Source organism: Schistocerca cancellata, chromosome 2 (assembly GCF_023864275.1).
Source record: "Schistocerca cancellata isolate TAMUIC-IGC-003103 chromosome 2, iqSchCanc2.1, whole genome shotgun sequence".
Lineage (NCBI taxonomy): Eukaryota > Metazoa > Arthropoda > Insecta > Orthoptera > Acrididae > Schistocerca > Schistocerca cancellata.
In genome coordinates, this window is record NC_064627.1 from 964024581 (window position 1) to 964048870 (window position 24290).

At 46.1% G+C, this 24290-nt stretch overlaps 1 protein-coding gene across 1 annotated transcript in view; it reads right to left on the bottom strand.

The window, feature by feature from the left end:
* The window catches only part of LOC126160183 (protein winged eye), a 193429-nt gene extending 174052 nt beyond the window's left edge, over positions 1-19377 (bottom strand). The window contains exons 1-2 of the mRNA XM_049916890.1: positions 19362-19377; positions 10370-10486 (exon numbers count right to left, since the gene is read on the bottom strand). Coding sequence (XP_049772847.1) covers positions 10370-10486; positions 19362-19377 — 133 coding nt within the window. The remainder of the gene's footprint in view (positions 1-10369; positions 10487-19361) is intronic.
* Between the last annotated feature and the right edge of the window lie 4913 nt (positions 19378-24290).

Genomic DNA, 24290 nt, shown 5'->3' on the forward strand with positions numbered 1-24290 from the left:
GCCTAACACGATTTATCGAGGCATTATATTTCTTGAAAAGGCGTTTAAGTTGAGAAACTTCCTGGGAGATTAAAACTGTGTCTGATCGGACTCGAATGTGGAACCTTGCCAAAAGCGGGCAATGTTATCAACTGAGCTACGCGGGCACGACTCTGTGGTTCTGGGTTCGACTCTCGGTCCGACAGAAAGTTTTAATCTATCAGGAAGTTCCACAACAGAGCATATTTCGCTGCAGAGTGAAAGGATACTTTATGAGTTTCCAGATGCTTCGTTCCTCGCAGGCTGATTCGACTTCGGCCGTAGTAGAGTCGCTCTTGAGTAGGCAACGTGACGGAAGGTCGTGACAAAACACTGAAAAATATTTTCATGACAGAGCCCGGGACAGCACAGGAATATTTCACAGCTTTCATATCTGAACATGACACTGCTTCCACGCTGCGTCCCTGGGGGTAGGAAGGTAGCAACTCACTTAGGCACTGATACCTTGCATCTCATCTTTGACTTACTTCTCTCCAGCTGATCATCACCTCCCCACCGCAGATAACGTTTTTTTGGCTCGGAGAAACAACTGATCTGGGTGTTTCGTTGTGCTCCGTGCTGGTGACAGCGTTGCGGTACATTAGTGCTTGGCTTTCCCAAGCATGCTGAGAAGTACTGTTCCTCCGACACGCAGTATCATTGTCAGAGAATAAAATCTGAGTGCATGCAGAAACGATTTACAATCCGGAGATCTGTTCGTCTGTAGCATCACTGTAATGGTTACTAAAAGGCCAGAAAATTTCATGTATTCAACGTTGTAAGACCCTTACAGAGATGACTTCACGTTCGGTGACAGTCGTGAAGGGAGGGATTCCAATCTCCATTAGGTTCTCCATAGCTTCTCTAAGCCGATTAAATCAAATGCCGGAATGGTTCCTTTGTAAAAACACGGTCAGTTTCCTTCCCCTTATTACCCTATCCGTTGCTAAACCTCTGTCTCTGATGACCCTTATCTCCCGTCCTCCTTCCTATTTTTTTAGTAATATATTTTTATTGTTTTTAGAACTGTACCATATTTTACAAACCTGTTACAGACTTGAAAAACGCTTAAGCTAATTTCCGTCCGCACAAAGGCGTTACCTAAGAGAAATGGTTCAATTCCTTTATCCTGATAGGTATAGCTTAAGGAATCAGATCTTTACGGAGGACCTCTCCTCTAAGGTCTCATTAAAAAAGCTGGTATGATACAAAAAGCCACAATTCCAGGTCTCCATATTCCTCCCCGTCCCGACCATAGTTTCAAATAAATTGTCTTTCGACTGACTTCTTGTGGCTATCCACAAAAGTACTGATACATTTTAAGGGCTACGGCTACATCGTTTCCACCACGCTGTCAGTTGAAACGAGTCCTTTATTTAGCACTGCTAGCTAGTTTCGAACGTGTGTTCATTCTCAAGTGCAAGTTATATATCTAAAGCTATATAACACTCCGCAAGCCACCTAATGATGTGTGGCAGAGGGTACTTCTGGTGCCTCCAACTGGTCCGCCCTAACTGTTCCACTCACGGATGGTGCAAGGGAACAATGATTGTCGCTAAGCCTCTGTGTTTTCTCGAATTTCTCCGTCGTGGTCATTACGTGTGTAGCCCGACTCTTCCCGGAAAGTGCTCTCTCGAAATTTCAATAGTAAACCTTTCCTCGATGCACGACGCCTCTCTTGTAACGTCTGTTGCGTATCTCGGTAATGCTCTCGCACCGACTAAACCATCACATGGCGAAACGCTCCGCTTTTCGTTGGACTTTCTCTATATCTTCTATCAGTCCTGTCTGGTAAAGATCTCATGTTGATGAACAATATTAAAAAATCGATCGTACAAGCGCTTTGTAAGCCAATTCCTTCGTAGATGGGTTACATTTCTTTAATATTTTTCCTACGAATCCTAGTCTGGCATCTGCTTTTCCTATTTGTTTCATGTGGTCTTTCCACTTAAGGTGGATCTTGATTGGGCGACTTGCGTGTCGACAATGATCAAATGAAGTAAGGACAACACAACACGCAGGACCCCGATCGGGGAAAAAATTAGACCCGGCCCGGAACCGAACCCGGGCACGCTGCATAGCAGGCAGAAGCGCTGAGACTTTTTTTTTTTTTCTACGACTCAGCTAAGGAGGTAGACTACATTTATCTATTGTCAGAGTCAATGACCATCAGTCCTCCGGAAGCTCGTTCTGCAAATCGGTACTGTCCTCTGGCGTTGCTACTTTGTTGTAGACAACCGCATCATCTGCGAACAATCTTAAGGAGCATAGGACGCTTTCTACTTGGATATGGGTGGATCATCCTCGTAAGTAGTACTAAAGCGGTATCGCGTAGTACGCACAGTTACGCATGGTATGGTCGTCCGTAACAATGCTTGACATATGATTCCTATTTTATACTACTTTGGAGGATAATGTGTTCACGTGTATTGAGCACTGGAGAATAGCAGACGTTCGACGCTAGTTAGTAGTACTGAAAAGGGTATTCATTTTAACTGACAGCATGCTGGAAACTATGTCTTCGTCAGACTGTCCATTTTGTTTTGTGTAGTTGCACATATCACTAAAAACTGATAAAATGGCTTGGCTAAAAATTTATCTTTAGCACTATATTCTTACGTAACAATATGCGAATCGTGTAAATGGCGCAAACGAGTATGAGTATGGACAGCGATTAGTTCATATTTGTAGATGATGTTGCTAAACGGCTGGGAACGACGTTACCCGACTAAAGCGCCGGTGATGGAAGGACTTTTCATAGAAGGAGTTGTCACTGACTCTTCGCCCACTCACAATCTAATGGCTAGCTCTGCGTTAGACTTGCCACAAGGCTGGTTGCCGCCGCAGCTTATTATACTCGAACATTACAGCGCCTCTTCTTACCTGGCTGCTACTTCCCTCCACGTCGGCGGTCTCTGATGTCGGTCTCGCGGCTTCACATCTCGGATTACGGGATCACTCAACCGCCTGCCTCATCTCACACACCGAGTTCTCCTTTCATGACGCGCGAGAAGTGACAAAAACGAGAACGATAACGTACACTGAACACGTCTCTTTTCCGCCTTTACTTCTTTTTATGTTTTAAATCTAGCACGACAGTATGAGTCTCTGAACGTCATCGAGTGCGAGCCTCTGACAGGCCCACTCGGGAGCGCCGAGTTTCGAATCCCCGTCTAGCCACCCTAATTTATCTTTTACGTGCCTTCCCAAAATCTAAGGCAATTGGTTGGGTTGTTCTTTTGGGAGGGCACGGCAGATTTCCTCCCCCATTTTCTTCCAACCCGAGCTTCTGCTCCCTCTCTAGTGACCTCATCTTCTACGAAACGTTAATCTAAAATCTTGCTTATTTTTTCAAGGAGACTGTGGTACCACAGCATATGGGGTAATGGTCAGATGGCGCTGGCTATATCTGAAATCCGTTCTCACAGTAGCTATCATTCGCGTTAAGCGTGAACTTTACATTTCACGTGTTTCGTTAAAGACTATAACAACCGACTTTCGGGCCGTGGTGAACTTTTACTGAGCTTATGATGGTCTGCAGTTTAGGGGACATACAAGGGTAGGACAAAAACGTGGAACCAACGCGAGGAATGTATGCTTCAACACAAACGCAGATAGTAGCCAACCCTTCTGTCGTATTTGACCACGAACGGCACTGAGCAATGCCCTCAATGCGTTGCCAGTTTCAGTCGTGGTCAAAAGGTTGTTCTGTGTAGCTGTGAGTACAGCATGTCGGAGGAAAGTGAATTCGTACGCGAGCAAATTGTAGGTTCCGTAACCTAGGTAGCCGAAATGTTTGGTATTGCTCGAGACGGCGTATCGAAGGTTATAGCGCATATAGGGAAAGCGGATAACCATCATCCACTGAGTCACAACACGGACGAAAGTGTGTGTTGAGTGATCGTGATAGATGGTTGTTGAAGAGGGGTGTGACGAAAAATAGGGCGACCGCTGCAAAAGTCACTGCTGAACCGAATGGCGCCCTCCCGAACCCTGTTAGCACAAAAAAGACACGAAGGAAGCTCCATAAGCTGGAAACTGGAGGGCGAACTGGATTTTCCAAAACTACTAATCAGTGATGCAAATGCCGGTAACAGAAAAATATGGTCCCGAAGCCATAAAACTTGGACTACGAAATGGAAGAATGTCATATGATAGGATGAGTCTTATTTCACAATATTTCCATCTTCTGGCCGAACTTACGTCTGCAGTACGCCGTCCCAAGCCTACGATGCAGACTGTTTGCTGCCAACAGAGAAACATGGTGGGGGTTCAGTGATGATTTGGACAGCCATACCGTGGTATTCCGTGGGCCCCATAATTACTTTTCAAGGCTGCTTTACTACCAAAGACTATATGATCATTCTGGCTGATCAGGTCCATCCCATGGTAAAATGTTTTTTACCCAAGACGACAGGGCCTCTGATCACACAGTTTGCGTCGTCCAGAACTTGTTTGTGGGCACCAGGATAAATTGTCCAATCTCCCCTGGCCACCAGAGTTACCAGATCTCAATACTATACAGCCTTTGTGGTCTGCTTTGGAGAGAAGGGTGTGTGATCGCTACCTTCATTCACCTGATCTTGCCACTATTTTGTAGGAAGAACGGTATAAGAATGCCTTGAAAACCATACAGGACCTGTATCTATTCCGAGACGACAAGAAGCTGTTTTGAACGCCAGCAGTTTTCCTACGCCGTACTAAGAATAGTAATGCGTTTTTCGTGTTTCCAACTTTTTGTCCACCACATCCTTTCCTCATTCTAAGCTATTTCCGAAAGTTCGCCGGTGTATCTTTTGGAATGAGAGTCGTGGACAGTTATGACAGACTCTTTGTCCTTCAGAGTAGTATTTTAGCTCTCTCTGCCGTAGCAGGTTGTATGCGGGCTAACTTTTATTTCCTTGCATTTGCGTACTTGGCTGTGCCTGTTATAACTACGTCCTATATTTATTGTTTGAGTCGTTATCCTGGTCGAGAGAGCCACTTCAAATCCAGTCACAGCTATACGCTATCTGCACCACAATTGTCTACTTCTCCATCGTGAGGCAAGCGTCTTTTCAGATTCTTTGACGTCTACGGTGAAAAGAAAGGCTTTTCGTCTGCACTTACCTCGATATGAAGAGACGTCGCATAGTGAAGCTTTCACAGGCAGTCACTTTCCACTGGATGTGTGCTTAGCCTTAGGCACTCCCAGGTTAAAACACCAATACTTACCTTCAGCAGAGGGAGGAAAATTTGTGAGGAATCGACGCAAAACCGTCAGCCAATCATGGCCATAAACAGTTTGTGCAAATTACGTTTGACAATTTGCGTCTAAAAAGTCCAGTAAACAGACGAGTATCTGAACAGCAACTTATATTAAGAATGTTGCATGCACATGCGCGAAACGGACATGTTGGGGATCGCTACGTAGCGTCAAGGACATTAAACTGTAGCCGGTTTGCCTCTGTATGAAGACCTGTCATACTGCGTAAATATCCAGTTTCGTCTCAAATAGTGAAAAAACACGGCATAAATGCAAGCTATGTGGAAGCAGTTGTGTGGAACAGAAGTCTTGAGCAAGAGTGTGTCATGGACGTGAGGTAAGCGGTCGGACTCTGCTAGTCTCGCGGTGGGTGACGAAATAGTTCCAGAATGAGGTTTTCACTCTGCTGCGGAGTGTGCGCTGATATGAAACTTCCTGGCAGATTAAAACTGCGTGCCCGACCGAGACTCGAACTCGGGACCTTTGCCTTTCGCGGGCAAGTGCTCTACCATCTGACAAGGCAACCTCCCCATCGCACCCCCCTCAGATTTAGTTATAAGTTGGCACAGTGGATAGGCCTTGAAAAACTGAACATAGATCTAGCGAGAAAACAGGAAGAAGTTGTGTGGAACTATGAAAAAAATAATCAAAATATACAAACTGTGTAGTCCATGCGGAAGATAGGCTAGATCAAGGAGACTGTGAACTCAAGATCGCCGTGGTCCCGTCGTCAGCGTGAGCAGTTGCGGAACGAGAGGTCCTTGGTTCAAGTCTTCCCTCGAGTGAAAAGTTTACTTTCGCAAAGTTATGATCTGTCCGTTCGTTTATTGACGTCTCTGTTCACTGTAATAAGTTTAGTGTCTGTGTTTTGCGACCGCACCGCAAAACCGCCGATTAGTAGACGAAAGGATGTGCCTCTCCAATGGGAACCGAAAACATTTGATCGCAAGGTCATAGGTCAACCGATTCCTCCACAGGAAAGCACGTCTGTTATATTCTACACGACACTGGTGACGGCATGTGCGTAACATGAGAGTAATATGTTGTTGACCCACCTAACTTGTACACTTGGCGAATGGGTAAAAAGGTTTTTCTACCTTGCCCGATTTAGGTTTTCTTGTGGATGTGATAATCATTCCCAAAAAAGTGATGAAAACATAAGAGTTTGTCACATAAACTGAAAATAAAAAATTAAACTTTTCACTCGAGGGTAGATTCGAACCAAGGATCTCTCGTTCCGCAGCTGCTCACGCTAACCACGGGACCACGCCTCTCCTGAGCTTAACTGTCATTGATGTTGCCTATCATGCACATGGACTACTCAGTTTGTATATTTTGATTATTTTTTTCATAGTTCCACACAACTTCTTCCTGTTTTCTCGATTGATCTGTGTTCAGTTTTTCAGGGCCAATCCACTGTACCAACTTATAACTAAATCTGAGGGGGATGCGATGGGGAGGTTCCCTTGTGAGCTACCGAAGCACGACTCACGCCCGGGCTCACAGCTTTACTTCTGCCAGTATCTCGTCTCCTACCTTCCAAACTTTACAGAAGCTCTCCTGCGAACGTTGCAGAACTAGCACTCCTGAAAGAAAGAATACTACGGAGACATGGCTTAGCCACAGCCTGGGGGCAGCGCACACTCCGCTGCAGAGTGAAAATCTCATTCTGGAAACATCCCCCAGGCTGTGGCTAAGCCATGTCTCCGCAGTATCCTTTCTTGCAGGAGTGCTAGTTCTGTAAGGTTCGCAGGAGAGCTTCTGCATAAGTTTGGAAGGTAGGAGACGAGATACTGGCAGAAGTAAAGCTGTGAGACCGGGCGTGAGTCGTGCTTCGGTAGCTCAGATGGTAGAGAACTTGCCCGCGAAAGGCAAAGGTCCCGAGTTCGAGTCTCGGTCGGGCACACAGTTTTAATCTGCCAGGAAGTTTCGACGAAATAGTTGTGAGATTTCACGACAAATAGCTCTGGGTACACATCTTAATATTCAGTACCCAATATACGCTCTGGCTTTCTCCCGTGTCTGGCTAGAAGGACGGGAGTTCGACTTCCTAAGACTTGTTTGGACAAATTTGGGGGGGGGGGGGAGCCTCTCCGCCCCTTGCTGTAAATACGGTTGGTCTTTAACAGAAAATGTGTGTATCAGACCCTTGTGAAACTGTTGGTGATTTTATGAAACTCTATCGGAATAACTGAGGGTTAGTAAGAACAGTCTTAACGTCATCATTTACAAAGATTGGGACAAGTGGCCGCATAAATCGATTGGTGAAAAGAAAGGAACACGAATAATAACTGCTGGAGACTTCTCTGACTCATGTGAGAGATCCATGTTTTCTGTGAACCACCATTACAGGAGAAGAGACCTGGCGGTATGGAAGTTCAATTGGGGGAAAGGGTTGTCAACCACCACGGTTGCTGTGCACAGTTGCTTGTATCACATTTCGATTCACGTTCCAAGGCGTGTAATACCAATATTTCGGGCAGTTCCAAAAGAAGATTCCGTTAATAGTTTCCAGAAACTCTGTACGCGTTGCTTAAAGTGGATCACTGCCAATGGAAACTGCTTACTATATGAGTAAGAATCAGCATCTCCATCCATATTCAGCAAACAATTTGTACCAGAGTCACTCCACCCCTCCCCTTCTTCCTGTACCACTCGTGTATGTTGAACGAGAAGAGCGAGTGTTGGTATTGCTCCGTATGAGCTCGAATCCCTCTAATTTTACCTTCATTGTGTTTTCGCGAAACTGACTGGCTCTTCTGGGACCGAGTGCGCTCGCAGTTTCAAGAGTAATCCACACCGTGCTGCACAGCGCCTCTCTTGTAGCGTCTGTCCTTGAGTTGGATGAGCATTTACTTGACGCTACCGCGCTTTCTAAACGAATCTGTGACGAAACACACTACTCTTCTATGGATTTTCTCAACTTCCTCTATCAATCCTATACTTACGGTAAAAGTTCGAGGCTGACTAGCCAGTACTCAAGTACCGGTCGAAGGGTGAGCCACCAGGTTCGTCATTGGACTACACTTCTAGAGGATTTTTCCTGTGATTCTCGCTGTGGCATCTTTCTTTCCTGTGATTAGTTTCATGTGATCGTTCCATGTTAAACCACTCCGTAAACGTAGCCCCAGCAATTTAATGGATGTGACTGCTTCCAGTGATTGTTCGGCAAACGGGTAATCATCCAATAACTGGTACTTCCGACCATTTATGAACAATACTTTACATATGTTTCTGTCGAACGTGTAATGTCATCCCCCGAGCCAAACCTCGAACTTCTGCAAGGTTTTACGCAAGTTACTATATCTTTTCTTTGTATTGAGGTGGTGCATAAGTTCGTAGTGTTGCTCCATAAGTTCAATAAACACAAGAGATACACGTAACGGAGACTTTATTAGTCAATAATATTTTCTTCTTCACTATTTACGGCAGTTTGCCAACGATGGGGTAACTTTTCGATTGCGCGACTGTAGAAATCACGTGGCTTTGAGACGATAAACTCGTCGAGACATGTTCAGAGCGAATTTTCACCAGGAAAGGAAGTTCCCAGACGGTTAATCGATAGAGAGCGGAAGAGGTAAAAATCTGAGAGCGCAAGGTCAGGTGAATAAGATGGGTGCGGAATGACTTCTCGACCCAACTCTTTTATAGTGTTTTTGTCATTCTATCAGAATACAGGCGGCCGGTATTATGGATTAGCTTCACTTCGCGCAGTCTTCCTGGTCGTTGTTCTTGGATTGCCTCTACAAGGCGTCTCAGTTGTTGACAATAAATGTCAGTAGTGATGGTTACATTCGGGGAAGCATTTCGTTGTACGCCATACCGTCGCTCTTCCACCAGATGCAGAACATTGGATGCTGCTTTGCTTAGGCTCACCCAATCCGTTCTTATCCTTATGTTAGCATACATACACAAGTAACGGTAGAGGATAGCAATGGTTGGTCTTGTTCACTAGCCAATTGATGATGAGTAAGCAGAGATGCAAACATGACCACCGGCTGATTTTTGTGATTCTGCCGTAGAGCTGGCGGTACCTACACACCCGATTTTTGAGCCTTCCTCATTGCATGCAAATGTCGCACGATGGTGGAATGACCACAGTTCACCACATGTGCCAGTTCTCGAGTAGACCTACAATGACGTGGGTCATTCTGGACTAATGCGTTTAAACGATCTTCAAACATCGAAGGTCTTCCCGAACGTGGAGAGTCACTAGGTCAAAACCGATCCCCCTTAATGCGGGAAAACCATTTTTTTGCCATTCTCTGCCCAGTAGCATTATCACTATATACGGCGCAAGTGTTTCTAGCTGCCGTCACCCCTGTATAGGACTCAAACAGAAGAATATGTCGGAAATGTTCCGATTTCTCTAGCTGACTTGCCATTTTCTAGCGTCCAAAGCTCCACTCATTATCTCCAAATGACAAAATGACAATATGTAAACTCAAATAGCAACTGTGAACTAGGAATAAAAAATGATACTGGATAAATAAACCTATAGCAACCGGATTACTAATATACGAAACTAAAACGCTACGAACTTATGCATTAGCCTAATTTTACGGTATTGATGCACCAGTTTTCTACATGCGCCTTGTATTTAATACGAATGATGTATCTCTATTATACCGAACATGATACACATTATGTTTTCCGCTGATGATTTTCCAATTTTTCTCTTCGCTTATGTGGCGACAGTGATGTGAGTGGCAAGTGCTGATGAGTAGATGGCATAAGAAAACATCTGATGGTCATGTGTTACGATACCTGAGTGATAAATGGACGGAGTCAGTTTTTGCTGATGCTAGGAACTGTGATTAACGATCAGGAAACGAAGTCGGCGGAGCAGGTTTGCGGAGCGCAAGACGTGACGCAAAATGCGACTAGTTAGAGCGGTAACGCAACTTTCGGCACTAAAATAATGGAGTAGGAAGTATTCCGTCGCGGGACTGGTTGCGCGGGAGAGAAACGGCAAGTTTTTCCAGTGGGCAGAGTTATCAGCGGCGGCAGAACCGGCTGGAGATACGCAGGCCGCCCGATAAGTATCGGGCGCGTGCGGCGCTGCGCTGCGCGGCGTGGCGGCGCGGCGTGGCGGCCATTTCTTACCTGGGTACTGCCACAGCGAGGGCGGAGTCAGGGTGGAGCCGTGCGGCGCTGCCGCCGCCCACGGCGCCACGCCATTGGCCGTCCGGTCGTCGCAAGGCGGGGCTTGCAGCACGGCCGCTGAAACACCACCAAGATGGAGAAGGCTCCTCAGTAAACGGCGTCACGCTGCTGCAACGTCGGGCGGTAGTTCGCTGCCGCGTAACGCGAAACTACACTGCTGGCTGCCGCAAGCGTCTAGTCAGAAAATACATCATAGTTTTGATGTCAGACGACTGTATGCAGTTTTCAAAATTGCAAAAAGACTGAGATACTCCTGATATTTGGGGCTGCTATCAAGCGCGTGAATGTCGCAATAAGGCAATCTTCAGCCGGGGATTGCTTTATTTGTAAGAGAATTTCGGTTGTGCCTGTACTGTTGTTTTCTGGAAAAATAATTGCTTAGGAGGATAAAAAATACAACAAATGCAAAGTCGTCTGAAGCTTTTGTCATTCCCTTCTGATAAGTAGGCCTACACAACTAGGAAGCGCGTTTCGGGGAATATTAGAGCGACAGTGACTTGGTGAACAACTTGGGCGCTTCTCATGTATCACAGCGTCTGCAACGCCACTGACCCACCAACTTCTGGAAGTTTATCTTGGCCTTAACTCAAGGAGCGAGATTAGTGAAAGATATCTCCTTTGATGCATGCAGACTTTGTTGCCTGTGTGTGAGCGTAGATGTGTGGTTCCTGTAAGGAGGTAGTCTTTCTGAGGAAGTAATGGTTCTGAAGAGGAAACTGTGGTTCATTCACATTGCGACAGTCAGGGAAGTTAAGCAAGGTAAACACGAAACTGGGTACAATGTAATAAATACAACCGCGTCGTGCTATTTGTAACGGGGGGCTATAAGACAACAATGTTAAAGTTGAAAGAAGAATTGTTGACAATGCTTTCATCAACCCAAAGGTTTGTTCGAACAACGCAGAGTTTTATTCGTCGTGGTCTTGTTGGTTTGTTCTTGCCATCCTCCAACCTTAGAAGTGACTTATGGAAACAGATACAGAGGGACCTACAAGTTAACGTGGAATACGAACTACTGCGCAGCTCCCCATTTTTCACATTAACAACCGTTGGTAGAGGTGAATGAAGCGATAAGAGACAGATAAAAATTCTCGGGCAGGCAAGGAATCGAAACGCAGACCTTACAATTGGTGGTGTGGTACTTTAGCTCTGAACTATCTGAAAAAAATGCGACAACAATGCAACATGGCTTACATTGTTACAGATGTTTCCTTACCGTATGTGACCAGTTTTCTGGGTAGCCTACCTCGCAGTAGGTCTATTTTATTGCTTATCTGCAAGCTCGAGACCCCAGATCAGAGAAGTGCTACAATACACAGTAGAAGCCAGACAGAGACGGGCGGAAAATGTATGGCGAACAGTAATTAAGAACATAAACGTTGATAGCAGAAGGACGTCACAAAGAAAGGAGGTCACACAGAAGGTATAAGGGGCACTCAAATGAAAACCGAATACCCGCCACCACACGACCGTGGCATACCTCCATTCAAAAGTAATCACCACGTCAAGACACTTGTCTCATTGGGAGAGAGACGACGAGTTCCTGTTTCGTAGAATGCGGTCGGCCGCTGTCGGATGAGCAACCGCACCCTCTTACACTTCCTCGTCCGACTGAATCCGACCTCCATGCACGTCTTTGTTAAGATCGCCAAAGAAGTGACAATCACACGGTGAAAGATCCGGGCTGTGTGGGGGATGCTGCAGTGTTCTCCAATCACATCGCTGAAGCGTAGCGTAGCCTTCGTCGGAATGGCAGCGTGGAGGCAGGTGTTATCGTACAACAGGATGATTGCGTCCGACAGCATTCCTGGGCGTTTTGATTTCATGGAGCAGTTTCTGCAGAGTGCGTTGATTCTGATTCCACGTTCGCGGAACTCGACGAGCAGAGGGTTGCTGAAGGTGGAGGAGGTCATCATGACCTTACCGGAACTTGTGCGAACAGGGATGGGGGAGATGTGGGCTGAATGAGATTTTCACTCTGCAGCGGAGTGTGCGCTGATATGAAAGTTGCTGCCAGGTTAGCACTGCGAGCCAGACCGAGACTCGAAGCCGGGAACTTTGCCTTTCGCGGGCAAGTGCTCTACAGACTGAGCTACCCAAGCACGACTCGCGACCCCTCCTCAGCTTCAATTTTGCCACTACCTCGTCTCTTACCCCCCAAACTTCACAGAAGCTCTTCTGCGAACCAAGGTCCCGAGTTCGAGTCTCGGTCTGGCATACAGTTTTAACCAGCCAGGAAGTTACTAAAGTTGGCTGTTTCCTCTGTTTGTTCTGCCGTTTACCCTCGGGCTCAAAATGGCGGTGACCAGAAGAAACACATGCGTGGGCGTCGGTTTCAGTCGGACTAGGAAGTGCAAGAGTGCGTGCGGTTGTGGATCCGTGAGAGGCAGGCTGCGTTTTACGAAACAGGAAGGAAACGATCATCGTCTCGTCTCCCAATGGGACAGGTGTCTTAGCGCGTTTGGTGATTACTTTTGAATGGAACCATTCCATGGTTCGTCCCCTTGTGGCGGATGGCCGGCCGCTGTGACCGAGCGGTTCTAGGCGCGTCAGTCCGGAACCGCGCTGCTGCTACGGTCGCGGGTTCGGATCCTGCCTCGGGCATGGATGTGTGTCATGTCCTTAGGTTAGTTAGGCTTAAGTAGTTCTAAGTCTAGGGGACTGATGACCTCAAATGTTAAGTCCCATAGTGCTCAGAGCCATTTGAACCATTTTTCTGGCGGATGTTCGGTTTTCGTTTGGTTGCCCGCCATACATTGTCAGCAACTGCCGTCGTGGCAGGTTTCACCAAGTAAACGTGCAGAATTATTCATTCCGGCCCTTCGTGCTCTCTGTAGCTTATATGATGGCGTAGGCTACTATGTTTTGCTGTCTCGTGTCCACGAGTCTACGGCTTCAAACAGGGCATGTTTCGTCAGAGATCACTAATATGTATCCCATCAGTAACTCCTTGTTACCAGATTGAATTTTTCACTTTTGAGCGGAGTATGAAGCTTCCTGGAGAAGGAAAACTTCATATCGGACCGCGACTCGAACCGGTACCTCGCCTGTGCCGTCTGAGCAATCTAGACGCGACTCCAGTAGCTCTCGTCTACCTTCCAAACTTCTCAGACTTTTTTCCCGCATATCTTGAGACTGCCGGCCAGAGTGGCCGAGCGTTTCTAGGCGCTACAGTCTGGAACCGCGCGATCGCTACGGTCTCAGGTTCGAAACCTGCCTCGGGCATGGATGTGTGTGATGTCCTTAGGTTAGTTAGGTTTAAGTAGTTTTAAGTTCTAGGGGACAACTCTTACTGGCGTAGAGTCCCATAGTGCTCAGAGACATTTGAACCATCTTGAGACTCCCGGAAAAATGGACAAGACCACTGCCTGCGAAAGACAAGCTTCTGGGCTTGAGTCCTGGTCTTACACACTTATTTACGGCAGGCCTTCTCTTACATGGTCAGTCTGAGGGTGAGGTGCAGTGCTTAAGACGGTGTGCCCGTGTTCGAGAAGTCTTAACTCGACGGCCCAGGCTTGTGTTTCCCGTGGTTCTGTTGAGCAGCTTCCTACAAAACATGGCCATTCTTTCCGCCATACATGTTTCGTAATTAATCATCGTAGTGTCGACGAGACTGTTTTACAGTTGGGACTGTGACAGCTTATAGTGTCCAGTTCATGTGCCAAAATTGCATGCGCACTGCGTAGTCTATAGTAATAATGAGACAGTAAGATTTTAGTTTTTAATGTTGTAAAGGTGGGCAGGTCTCTGCAGTATCTAGCGTGGCTAGACAAACCAAGGAAGTAAGAGGGATTTTTTTAAAAAAAAAAAGGTCCGATCAGTTGCCAAATTAAAACTAAGATGAAATCCGATGAAGCTTACCGCAGATGTGTTGCGCAGCAGTGTCTAGTATGCCCGTCGATCGCATCACGACGCACTTTTCGTTTGTGAGCGCTCAGTGAGCACGTAAGGTTGCCTAGGACAATAGAGTCTCCCCCCAAGTATGAAGTGCGTGCTGTCATTCAACTTCTTCATGCTGAGGGGTTCCGGCTGATTTCATGCAGCCCACGTAACGTAACTTTCATGCTTGATAGCAAAGGGTGGAAGAATTCGAATGCCACCTGATGATCTTGTTCAGCGAGTGGATCTAGCGAAGATGCAGTGCTGTCCCTCATGACGGCCTTCGGCCACACACTGCAGCTGCAGCAGAGATCTCCGTTTTCGATGGGAAGTGTTCGATCGCCTACCAACAGCCCGGGCTTGGCTCCATTTGGTTTTCACCTCATTACTGGTATAAGGACAGCATTTTTCCACAGCCAACGACCGGCAGACCAGCGTAGAGAATTGGCGGAAAGAACGGGCGGCTTCCTCCTACGACGAGGATAGGCCCTTTTGGAAAGTTAGTACCACGCTGGGACAGATGCTTGAAATCGGAGCGGCGCCTATGTAGAGAAGTAGCTGGAGGATGTAGCTAAATACAGCAAATAAATTTTTTTTATTTTCGTTGTAGTTTCCACTTCGCGACCGATCGGGCCTTGAAAAAAGCCCTCGTGCTTAGTTGCATTGCTAGTGATATGGAAAGACTGAGGTGATGACGGAATGGAGGGTTGGTGGATGACATTAGACTACATGTAGTTGAAGATCGCAAAGCATCGAAAAGTTGGAGAAGGCGGTTATTCGCGGGTACTCTAGATTGCACAGAAGAATGCGCGCAATAGGAATGAGGCAGCGACTCGTTTAGAACGCAGCAGTAAATACAATTCTGAAGACATTTTCACGAATGCAGTTACCGTCACTATTAGAGCTATTACTGAGTTAAATCTTGAAATTTCCGCGGCGTGTCGAACACTCGACGGTGTTTCGAAACTGAAGCGGGTCATCGCTTACGAGCCGGCCGTTGTGGCCGAGCGGTTCTAGGCGCTTCAGTCTGGAACCGCGCGACCGCTACGGTCGCAGGTTCGAATCCTGCCTCGGGCATGAATGTGTGAGATGTCCTTAGGTTAGTTAGATTTAAGTAGTTCTAAGCTCTACGGGGCTGATGACATCAGATGTTAAGTCCCATAGTGCTCAGAGCCATTTAAGCCATCGTTTACGAACAGGCAAGATAGTTCGTTTGCGCTCCTGGCGTCGAAGACTAGGGCCGTAAGTACATTAAATTGTCTCACGTACAGAGTGCACAGATCTTTCAGAAACTGGCTAATATCGGTGAAATTGTCATTTTGCGCGTGTTTGGTACCAGTAGCTCCTGTTTGTTAATAATGATACTTTATACGCATCCACCACTGAAACCCGTGTTTTCGTCGGTATACACGTTTCGCTTCTACAAAAAATTGACAGTGAAAGGATTTCCTCGACCTTTTCTTGCTTACAATGCGGATGTGACGTGTGCAGGCATCATTACGACTAGCTGACGTCTGCAGGCACCATTAAGACTCGTGTATATATATATTCCTGACATTGTCAGTCCGAGGCCGATCTGCAACGTAGGGCCTGTGATAATTGAAGAAAACTCGACAAGCCAAGATCGCTAAAAAAAGCATTTTATTGGACGACCGGATCCGATGACGACAGTGTAGTTCTGTAGAAACCGGTCATCCAATAAAATGCTTGTCTTGTCGAGTTTTCCTCAGTTGTCATACTAGTACAAAGGTATACACGCAATGATTCGTCCTTCACTGTGAAACATTCCTTTCGTACGTACCTCGGAGCTTCTGTGACGTTGCGCGGAAACACAGTCGCTGTCGCTGCCAAAATCCACAAACTCTAGGCGATGTGCGGCGCGCTAGACGAGAACTACGCGACGCACTGCTCCGCGGAGTATGTCGGGAACTTTTATTGGCGGATCCGGATTAAGTCTCTGCTCTGTTACGCTTGGCGGATTCGGATTAAGTTTCTGCTCTGTTACGCTGTCAGTCACTCTGAATAAGGGTCACCAGCCTCACTCTTGACTCGCGAGACAGGTTAACTTCCTCACAACTCCGAAGTCTGTAATTGAAAGCCTTGTAGCTACCTAACTACATTCACGAAGGTTCGGATGTGCGACCACTGGACTGAGATGTCTACACCGCTAAAAGTTCCGTATACCATCCCATCTGGCTGTTAGCAGTTATCGCCGATAACTATCACAACAACAACAACAACAATACAGTAATACAGTTTAAAATCAACTGAGACAAAGTAAGACAAAAACATCACTCTAAGATTTGCACGGAAACGAAATTAATTGGCATGAATTAATCCTAGTCAAGTCCATCACTTTTATACACCACCACCCCCAGCTAACTAGTGGTCCCATGGTCTGCTCTGAGGTCTGTTTCTACCGAACAAGTACACGCTCACTAGTCCGCCACTCACTCCAAGAAAAGAAGAAAAATGCCTGTGATGAGTTCCAGCCCGCTTTCGGGAAAACGTTTCCAAATGCTCTGTAGGGTTTCTGTTCCCGGGAAGGTAACCTCGTTGATCTCGAAGGATCACTATCTCCAGACTTCCGAAATGAGCATCACATTAAAACACAAACACTGCCCCAGACGACTCACGACTTGCCACGTCAGCCCATGAGGACTGTCGACTGATTCTCCGGTTTCATGAGCTCCAGGCTGCTCCACGAAATTATTTAACATACAGATCTTTCAGCCAATCAGAATCAGGAGCAGAATGTAGGCCTTATCATTGGTCATTTCCTGCTCCGGACTGCAGCGCTTCTGTAACGTGCTGCTTCCTGTCAACTCTTACTGCAACGAATGTTGGAAACACCGACCGTCGTGGGAATATTATTCAGCCTGTAAGCCAGCCATGATGGCTTCGGCTACCCACAGCCCGTTTCGGACGCCAAACAAAAATTCATTTCCCCTGCAGCTGGAAACTGGCGACTGGTTGTGATACAAGGTACCCAAAGCCATGCACTGTACAGTACTTGCGAAGTGTGAATGCAGATGTAGTTCAGCAAAGATGGATAAAGAGTTCTGTAGTCCAAAGAGGATGTAAAAATCGATGGCTGTGATTTATTATCCCGTCGCCGGAAATATAGGTTAGAGGAATTGCGTCTTGCACCCTTGATGAGCAAACCATTTCAGCGCTTACTTAACTTCGAACACCGTGTGCAGTTTCCGTAGCGTTCTGAAGTCCCCACCTGCTTATCTTCAGTTAAGAGCCATAAGTTTTTTCCCATAGAGAAAGTAGCCGCTGAAAAGTAAGTGGTAGTTGCAGGTAAAGTTTGTCTTATGAACTATATTTGTTCTGTCGCCGTACATTTCACATCAAACTGCTTCTTCACACTTACCTTTCTCGTTATTAGCTCAGGATGGTAATCTTCTCTGACCACCTAGATGGTTGGTCACCTTCTCTGACTACCTTGATGCTAGCAACGGCCATACCAAATCTGATCTTATGAAGTAATTCCCCAGCTTCTTTCTTTCTTTGAGATCTAACTGCACAATCCTGTAATACATGTAGCCTTAGTAGCTCTATTTGCTTCGCTTTCAAGAAATAGCAACTCAAAATTTTTCGTTCTAGATGTTTTTTACTGATGATGAATTCAGTATGTGGAAGGCATCCTGATTCGTGTTCTCTTCTGCTGTGAAGGCATGTGTACGTGGAAATCCGTGACTGCAATATTAAAAAGGAAAATGCTTCCTAATATTCTGCAAAATTTTTCAGAAAATTAGAATGTTTTTTCCTTTTTAACATTATTATCCTGCTCTGTCAGGTACCGATGGAAAAATCCATTAACCCCTGATTGCCTTTACGCGACTCTCTTCTTGTCAGTTCTGAATGAACTACAGTATGCGAAAGTAATATGGTCTTAAACACTGGTTGTGACTCAGATGTTTCACGAAGTCAGTGGGTTCGGTTTAGTCTGCGAACCGTAGTTACTAATTATGTTCCATGAAAGCAAAGCTGTAGTGGTTGGATTCCATCAGGAGCTGTTGTGCTCCGCGACTGTGAGAGTGTTATAATCAGGCGTGAACACAACAATCAGTCGCACATAAGTCTGTACCGCAGATCTGGCAATATTTGAGCTACAGTAGGTCTGTAGCTATCATTAGTGCACTGACGATGGCTGTAGTGTAGCTCGACTCTAGCTACATCTGCAATATAACACAGATTTATATGCGACTGATTGCTGTGTTCATCTCTGATTATAAAGCTGTAGTGTCCGCCCTTATCCAGGAGCTAGGGCATCGGTAGTTGGTCACCGTCTGTCCAGCCTCTCACCATTGGAACTTTGGACTTTGCACATGCTGAGTGTCTGTCGATTACGCAAATGTACTGCGCGTCGGAATCCTCCCGTGTAGCAACAACAAAAAAGATGACTAGCACGGCGATTAAGTCATTTCAAGTATAGGTAGCTATTAGTTTAAGTGTTTGATGATCTCATTATCACGTTTATGTCTTTCTGGCGCCAGTAATATTCATACACGTGTAACCAATGGTTCAAATGGCTCTGAGCACTATGGGACTCAACTTCTGAGGTCATTAGTCCCCTAGAACTTAGAACTAGTTAAACCTAACTAACCTAAGGACATCACACACATCCATGCCCGAGGCAGGATTCGAACCTGCGACCGTAGCGGTCTCGCGGTTCCAGACTGCAGCGCCTAGAACCGCGTGGCCACTTCGGCCGGCTGACCCTTTACGTATTACTGACATCATTAGACCTAATGTTCATGCATGCATTTTCACGAGCACAGAAGACTGCTTCAGCTTACAGATGAATGTGTGGCTGCAGCAAACATGAGAGCATTTACATGACGTACCTAGTTACCTCCCATCTGCTGCCATCATTAAAGACAATGGTTGAACAACGACGGATGTCAATGGCTTGCTGCTCAGGTTGTTTCAAACCTAAATAATTCAAACACAGCCAAAACAGATCTGAGAGCGAGGGCAGGATTAGGCGCACCTTCTTGTCACTTTACCTTAACAATAACGCCGTTTCTCGTCCTATATTTACCTCTTCTGTGCTTCATCTCCCTATGCCAGTCACCCTCCTCTCCTATGTTTCAGATGTTAATAACATGTGTTCATTTTACAAAGAACGTTCTTTCCTGGCCACGTAACAAAGAAGTGGGTAAGGAATTGTTGGCCCCGAGTCCCCATCTGGAGTGTTGGTCCGCCTGGTGCAAGTCTTATGTTACGCCATGCGTCGATGATGAGATGATGACGAGGACAACACACACCCAGTCCCGAGAGGAGACAATTCTCGACGCGGCCGGGAATCAAACCCAGGCCCCGAGATCGAGAGTCAGCACATTAACCACAAGACCACGAGCTGTCGACCAGGTAGCAAAAGGGACTTCTTGTTGCTTAAAGCCTTCATAGGAAAGACGAATATCATTCCGTATCTGCACTTCGGGTTTTGACTTTTTTTTTATTTTTATTTTTTGTGAAACATAGAATAACAACGAGTTTTCAGCCTGTCAACGTAGTTGATTCTTCTGCATACATGATATGAGAGTCGGATCTAAAACGGACGTTATTACTACATTAAGCTCATGTATGCAGTTTCTTATCTAAACTGCCGTAATAGCTTAAATCGACTCCGACATCATTAGGAAACGTGGTATCTGTAAGTAGTTTCCCTTTTTGGGATTCACTACTCGTCCTACTTAGTCCTTCCAGGTATGTCGTCGGCTTCAGTAACAGGTCTCCCCAGAGAAGCCAGTTGTTTGCGGAAATGTGGCTATACGATTGCTACCATATCAAGCCTGTGATCCAGATCGTGGCTCGGAGCTTAGCCTCCCCGTCCCTTAGGTATCTTTGTACTCTGCAACTCCTGTGGTCTCCTCTGCCACGCCGGCCGCGGTGGCCGTGCGGTTCTAGGCGTTTCAGTCCGGAACCGCGAGACTGCTACAGTCGCAGGATCGAATCCTGCCTCGGGCATGGATGTGTGTAATGTCCTTAGGTTAATTAGGTTTAAATAGTTCTAAGTTCTAGGGGACTGATGACCTGAGATGTCAACTCCCATAGTGCTCAGAGCCATTTGAACCATCATCCTCTGCCACTGCAGTCTTGATTTCTGCTGCCTGATACGCCATCCAAGGAATCTGCCACAGAACTACCCTGTCGGAAGGAGTTTAGCGACTCAATGATGTCTTTGTGTTAGGTACAAGCACTCATTCAGAGGGAAAACAACCAGCCATTACTTGTCTAAGGAATCATTCTGGCATTCACCTCAAGTGATTTATAGGGAAACTGCGGAAAATGCAAGTCAGAAAGGCAGTATGGGTACTTGAGCTACACAATCTGAACAGTGCTGCCCAAGGAAACCACTGATTTGCACCGTTCCCCCAATCTCACGCCTTCACTCCCCCTGCACGTTCACTGCCAACATTTCCCCATTTTTTTGTAACCTTTATATCGCCGCTTAGCCTGTTCATTCGTTTATTAAGATCATTATTTTACAATAAAGTAAAAATAGACACTGCAATAATTCGTTCTTCTTCGAGAAGATTTGAAGTCCAGTTTCCACACTGTAACCGGAGACATTTGTACAGGGTGATTTCTTCTAATGCAAGCAAACTGCAGGAAAGGAGGAAAACTATATAGACATGTGACTGGTTCTTTTTCCTGTGAGTGAATGCTTTGTATCTAACAACAAAGACTTCAGCGAGTCGCTAAACTCCGGCAGGCTTGCTCGCTGACTTGCTTCCGCGGATGGCGTATAAGTCAGCGGACACCAAGATTACAGTGGCAGAGAAGGTGGAGATTAAAGATCTTTGACAATGTTGTTCCAATGATTGGAAGAACACATGAGAAAACACCAGGCAAGTGGGTACGTTGTGTGTGCACTAGTGTTTTAGTTCCATTCAAGAGGGCAGTGAGGTGGAACACTATCATGTAGTAGCCACATTACCCTTCGCAACACCAGAGACACGTCCTCCAGCAAGGAAAGCTGAGTCACCCGCAGACATACCTCGCCTGTGAGGCGTTATGGATGATTGGTACCACGAGGCGGTCACCAATAATCGCCGCCCACTCATTGAGGCTGAACGGGCACGGATGGTTCGCTGCCATCAAACCAATTGAGAGTCTACGGAGCCCGCAGGTGGATGCTCTGAAGGCTGACGATACCGACCCTCTTAAAGGTACAACCTGCGAATAGAACGGATGACCGAAATCACAACACATGGTTGCCTGTGCGACGAACCAGCGGCAAAACCATCACCGTGGAGGCAAGTTCGTATGTAAGAAGGCCTACACGAGTTGTACGTGATTCGGATGAAGACAGCTGTCGTGAAGAATGTTCTACACGGTCGTCTGCCTTACCCCATGCTGATGAGCCATCTGCCTGGTGCTGATACCGGAGTCACTCTCAAAGATCTTATCTCCCGACACAGGATTATACTCTATAGCTCAAATAAAGTTGTCACTATTTCCTGTAAGAGAGCCATATCTATCGTTTGTTCCCACTTCTGGACTTGGCCCGGAGAAGGGCGAATTGCTTTTTGTACGATATAATACAAAATATGGAAAACAAACTGTCCAAGGTAACATTGTTTGCAAACATCAGCACGTTTCCCTTTTTCATCACTTCTTGCCGATCAATGCAGAGCCCTAACAAACAAAACGACAGACGCAATATACAGGAAGTCCCTTAAGAGAGAGAGAGAGAGAGAGAGAGAGAGAGAGAGAGAGAGAGAGAGAGAGAGACCGACAAACTTTATGGACATGTTCCTTACACAAAAAGAAGTAAAATATGCGTAGTAAACATGGGCTCTAAAATGCATATCTTATGCATGAACACATATATCTTATGTATGAACACCTGTTTATCTTCGATACTATGAAACATATCGTCTACTGCAAGGTCTTTGCTTTCGTTGTTTTGAGATTAGTAAGTATTGACCAAAACAAGAAAAAAATTCTGGTAAACATGGGGTCTAAAATGCACACTTTAAAAGCTAAGAGCACTTGTGTATCTTTGCAAGTGTAAAACATGTCTTCTACTGAAGCAATGCGCATAACTCGGGGTATGCAGTTTAGAGCCCATGTTTGCTCGACATTTTTTCATGTTTTTGTCGTAACTTCCTTGCACTCTGTGTGGTAGTGGATACTGGAGGGAGGAACAGATGCTGTTCATGAACAGAGAATTCAGATATTAATTTATTCTGCGTCTAACATAAAACAGTAAAAATAATACATAACTTCGTTGCTATAGTTGTAGCGTCAGTTACTGACAGTAGCTTTGAATGCTGAAACATATACAGATACCGCAGATTTACGGATCAATCTTCAATACAATAACTTTCAGTTGATCACGAGTCCTGGGCACTATGGAAATCCATAAATGTTATTCAACTGGCAAGCACACAAAATTGGGTCAGTGCGTGAATGTTGGAACTTAGGTACAGCCGCCACAGGATCTCCGCAGAGAAGATGCTTGCATCTCATTGGCAGCGGAGTTATAGTTCTTGGCGGCGCCCTCGTGTTGCGGCGGCGTAACTGGCGGCACCCAAATTTGGAAGTGCAGCCGACCGAATGGCGGCCAACACCGCAATTTTGGTCCATACTACCTCCTCCCAAAGTATGAAAACCAAAGAGCTTGCAGAAGAGGAGATGTGTTTCATAGAATCAAAGATGAGGACGTTCTCGCATATCTTAAGGTATGAGCTTTAGAATCCTTCGTTACTATTTTTTTTTCTTGTTTTGGTGTACGAAACATGTTCGTAAAGGGTTTTTTTTGGGACACCGTATATACTCTTGACTCTTTCGCTACGTCGGCCGACATGGTATAACAAGAATGGCGCCGTCTAGTAGTGATATACAAGCCCTTCCCACCCAGTGCGAAGTCTTATGAAACTGTAGCACAACACCGGCCGCGGTGGTCTAGCGGTTCTGGCGCTGCAGTCCGGAACCGCGGGACTGCTGCGGTCGCAGGTTCGAATCCTGCGTCGGGCATGGGTGTGTGTGATGTCCTTAGGTTAGTTAGGTTTAAGTAGTTCTAAGTTCTAGGGGACTTATGACCTAAGATGTTGAGTCCCATAGTGCTCAGAGCCATTTGAACCATTTGTAGCACAACACAGTCCGACATTAATATCCTCATTGTTCCCTTCCGTTCATCTCCTCCCCATCTCCATTCCCATTTTAGTGCCCTTCAGCTTTACCATCTTCTTCTTCTTCCTCCTGTCTCGACCTACCCCTTCCTCTTCCTCATGCATTTCGCACAGCGCTGTCAGGGAAATGACACGCACGGTCTGCGTCCTGGCTGCCATTCCCTAAATAAGCCGCTATCTCTGGAGTGCTGCAGCAGTGTCTTCATCACGGTTCCATCTCGCTCACTGACTCAGCCCTATTATCAGGCGAAGTTCGATTTGTTGTCTCTTGAAACTTGCGAAGAAGTCGCCGGTAGAATCCACTGGCTACAGTCTCAGTGATATCTGTATCTGAAGGCCGTACCAGTCGGCTCAGCGGTTGACTATTGGCATTTTGTTCAGAAACAATAAGCTACCTTTATATTACTGCAGCCTGATGCACTGCCCGTAGAATATATCCTGCTTGGGTATAAGAATGAGTTTTTGTTCGATGAATTGAAATTAAATGCTATTGTCGATTGCGGGTTTAATTTAATTAGATGTCTCCGACGAAGAGCGTATCCCAATTTTTAGCAGGGCTGGTGAGAGTCGCCAGACGAGTGGAACAATACGGAAACCCCGGCTGGTTGAAGAGTGGCGCGCATCGGCCGTTCCCCAGCGAGGATGCCGGTCAGCTTCCCCTATCGCCATTGTCTGCGACGCCCATTGTCCCTCTCAACAAAACACTGCCGACCGCTCAAAAAAAAAGATATAAAGCTCTCACTCCGAATGAAATGGCTACCTTTTTACTCATTATTTCAATTACATCTCGAACGCATTATTAATTTCGTAGCGTTAACTAAAAAGCG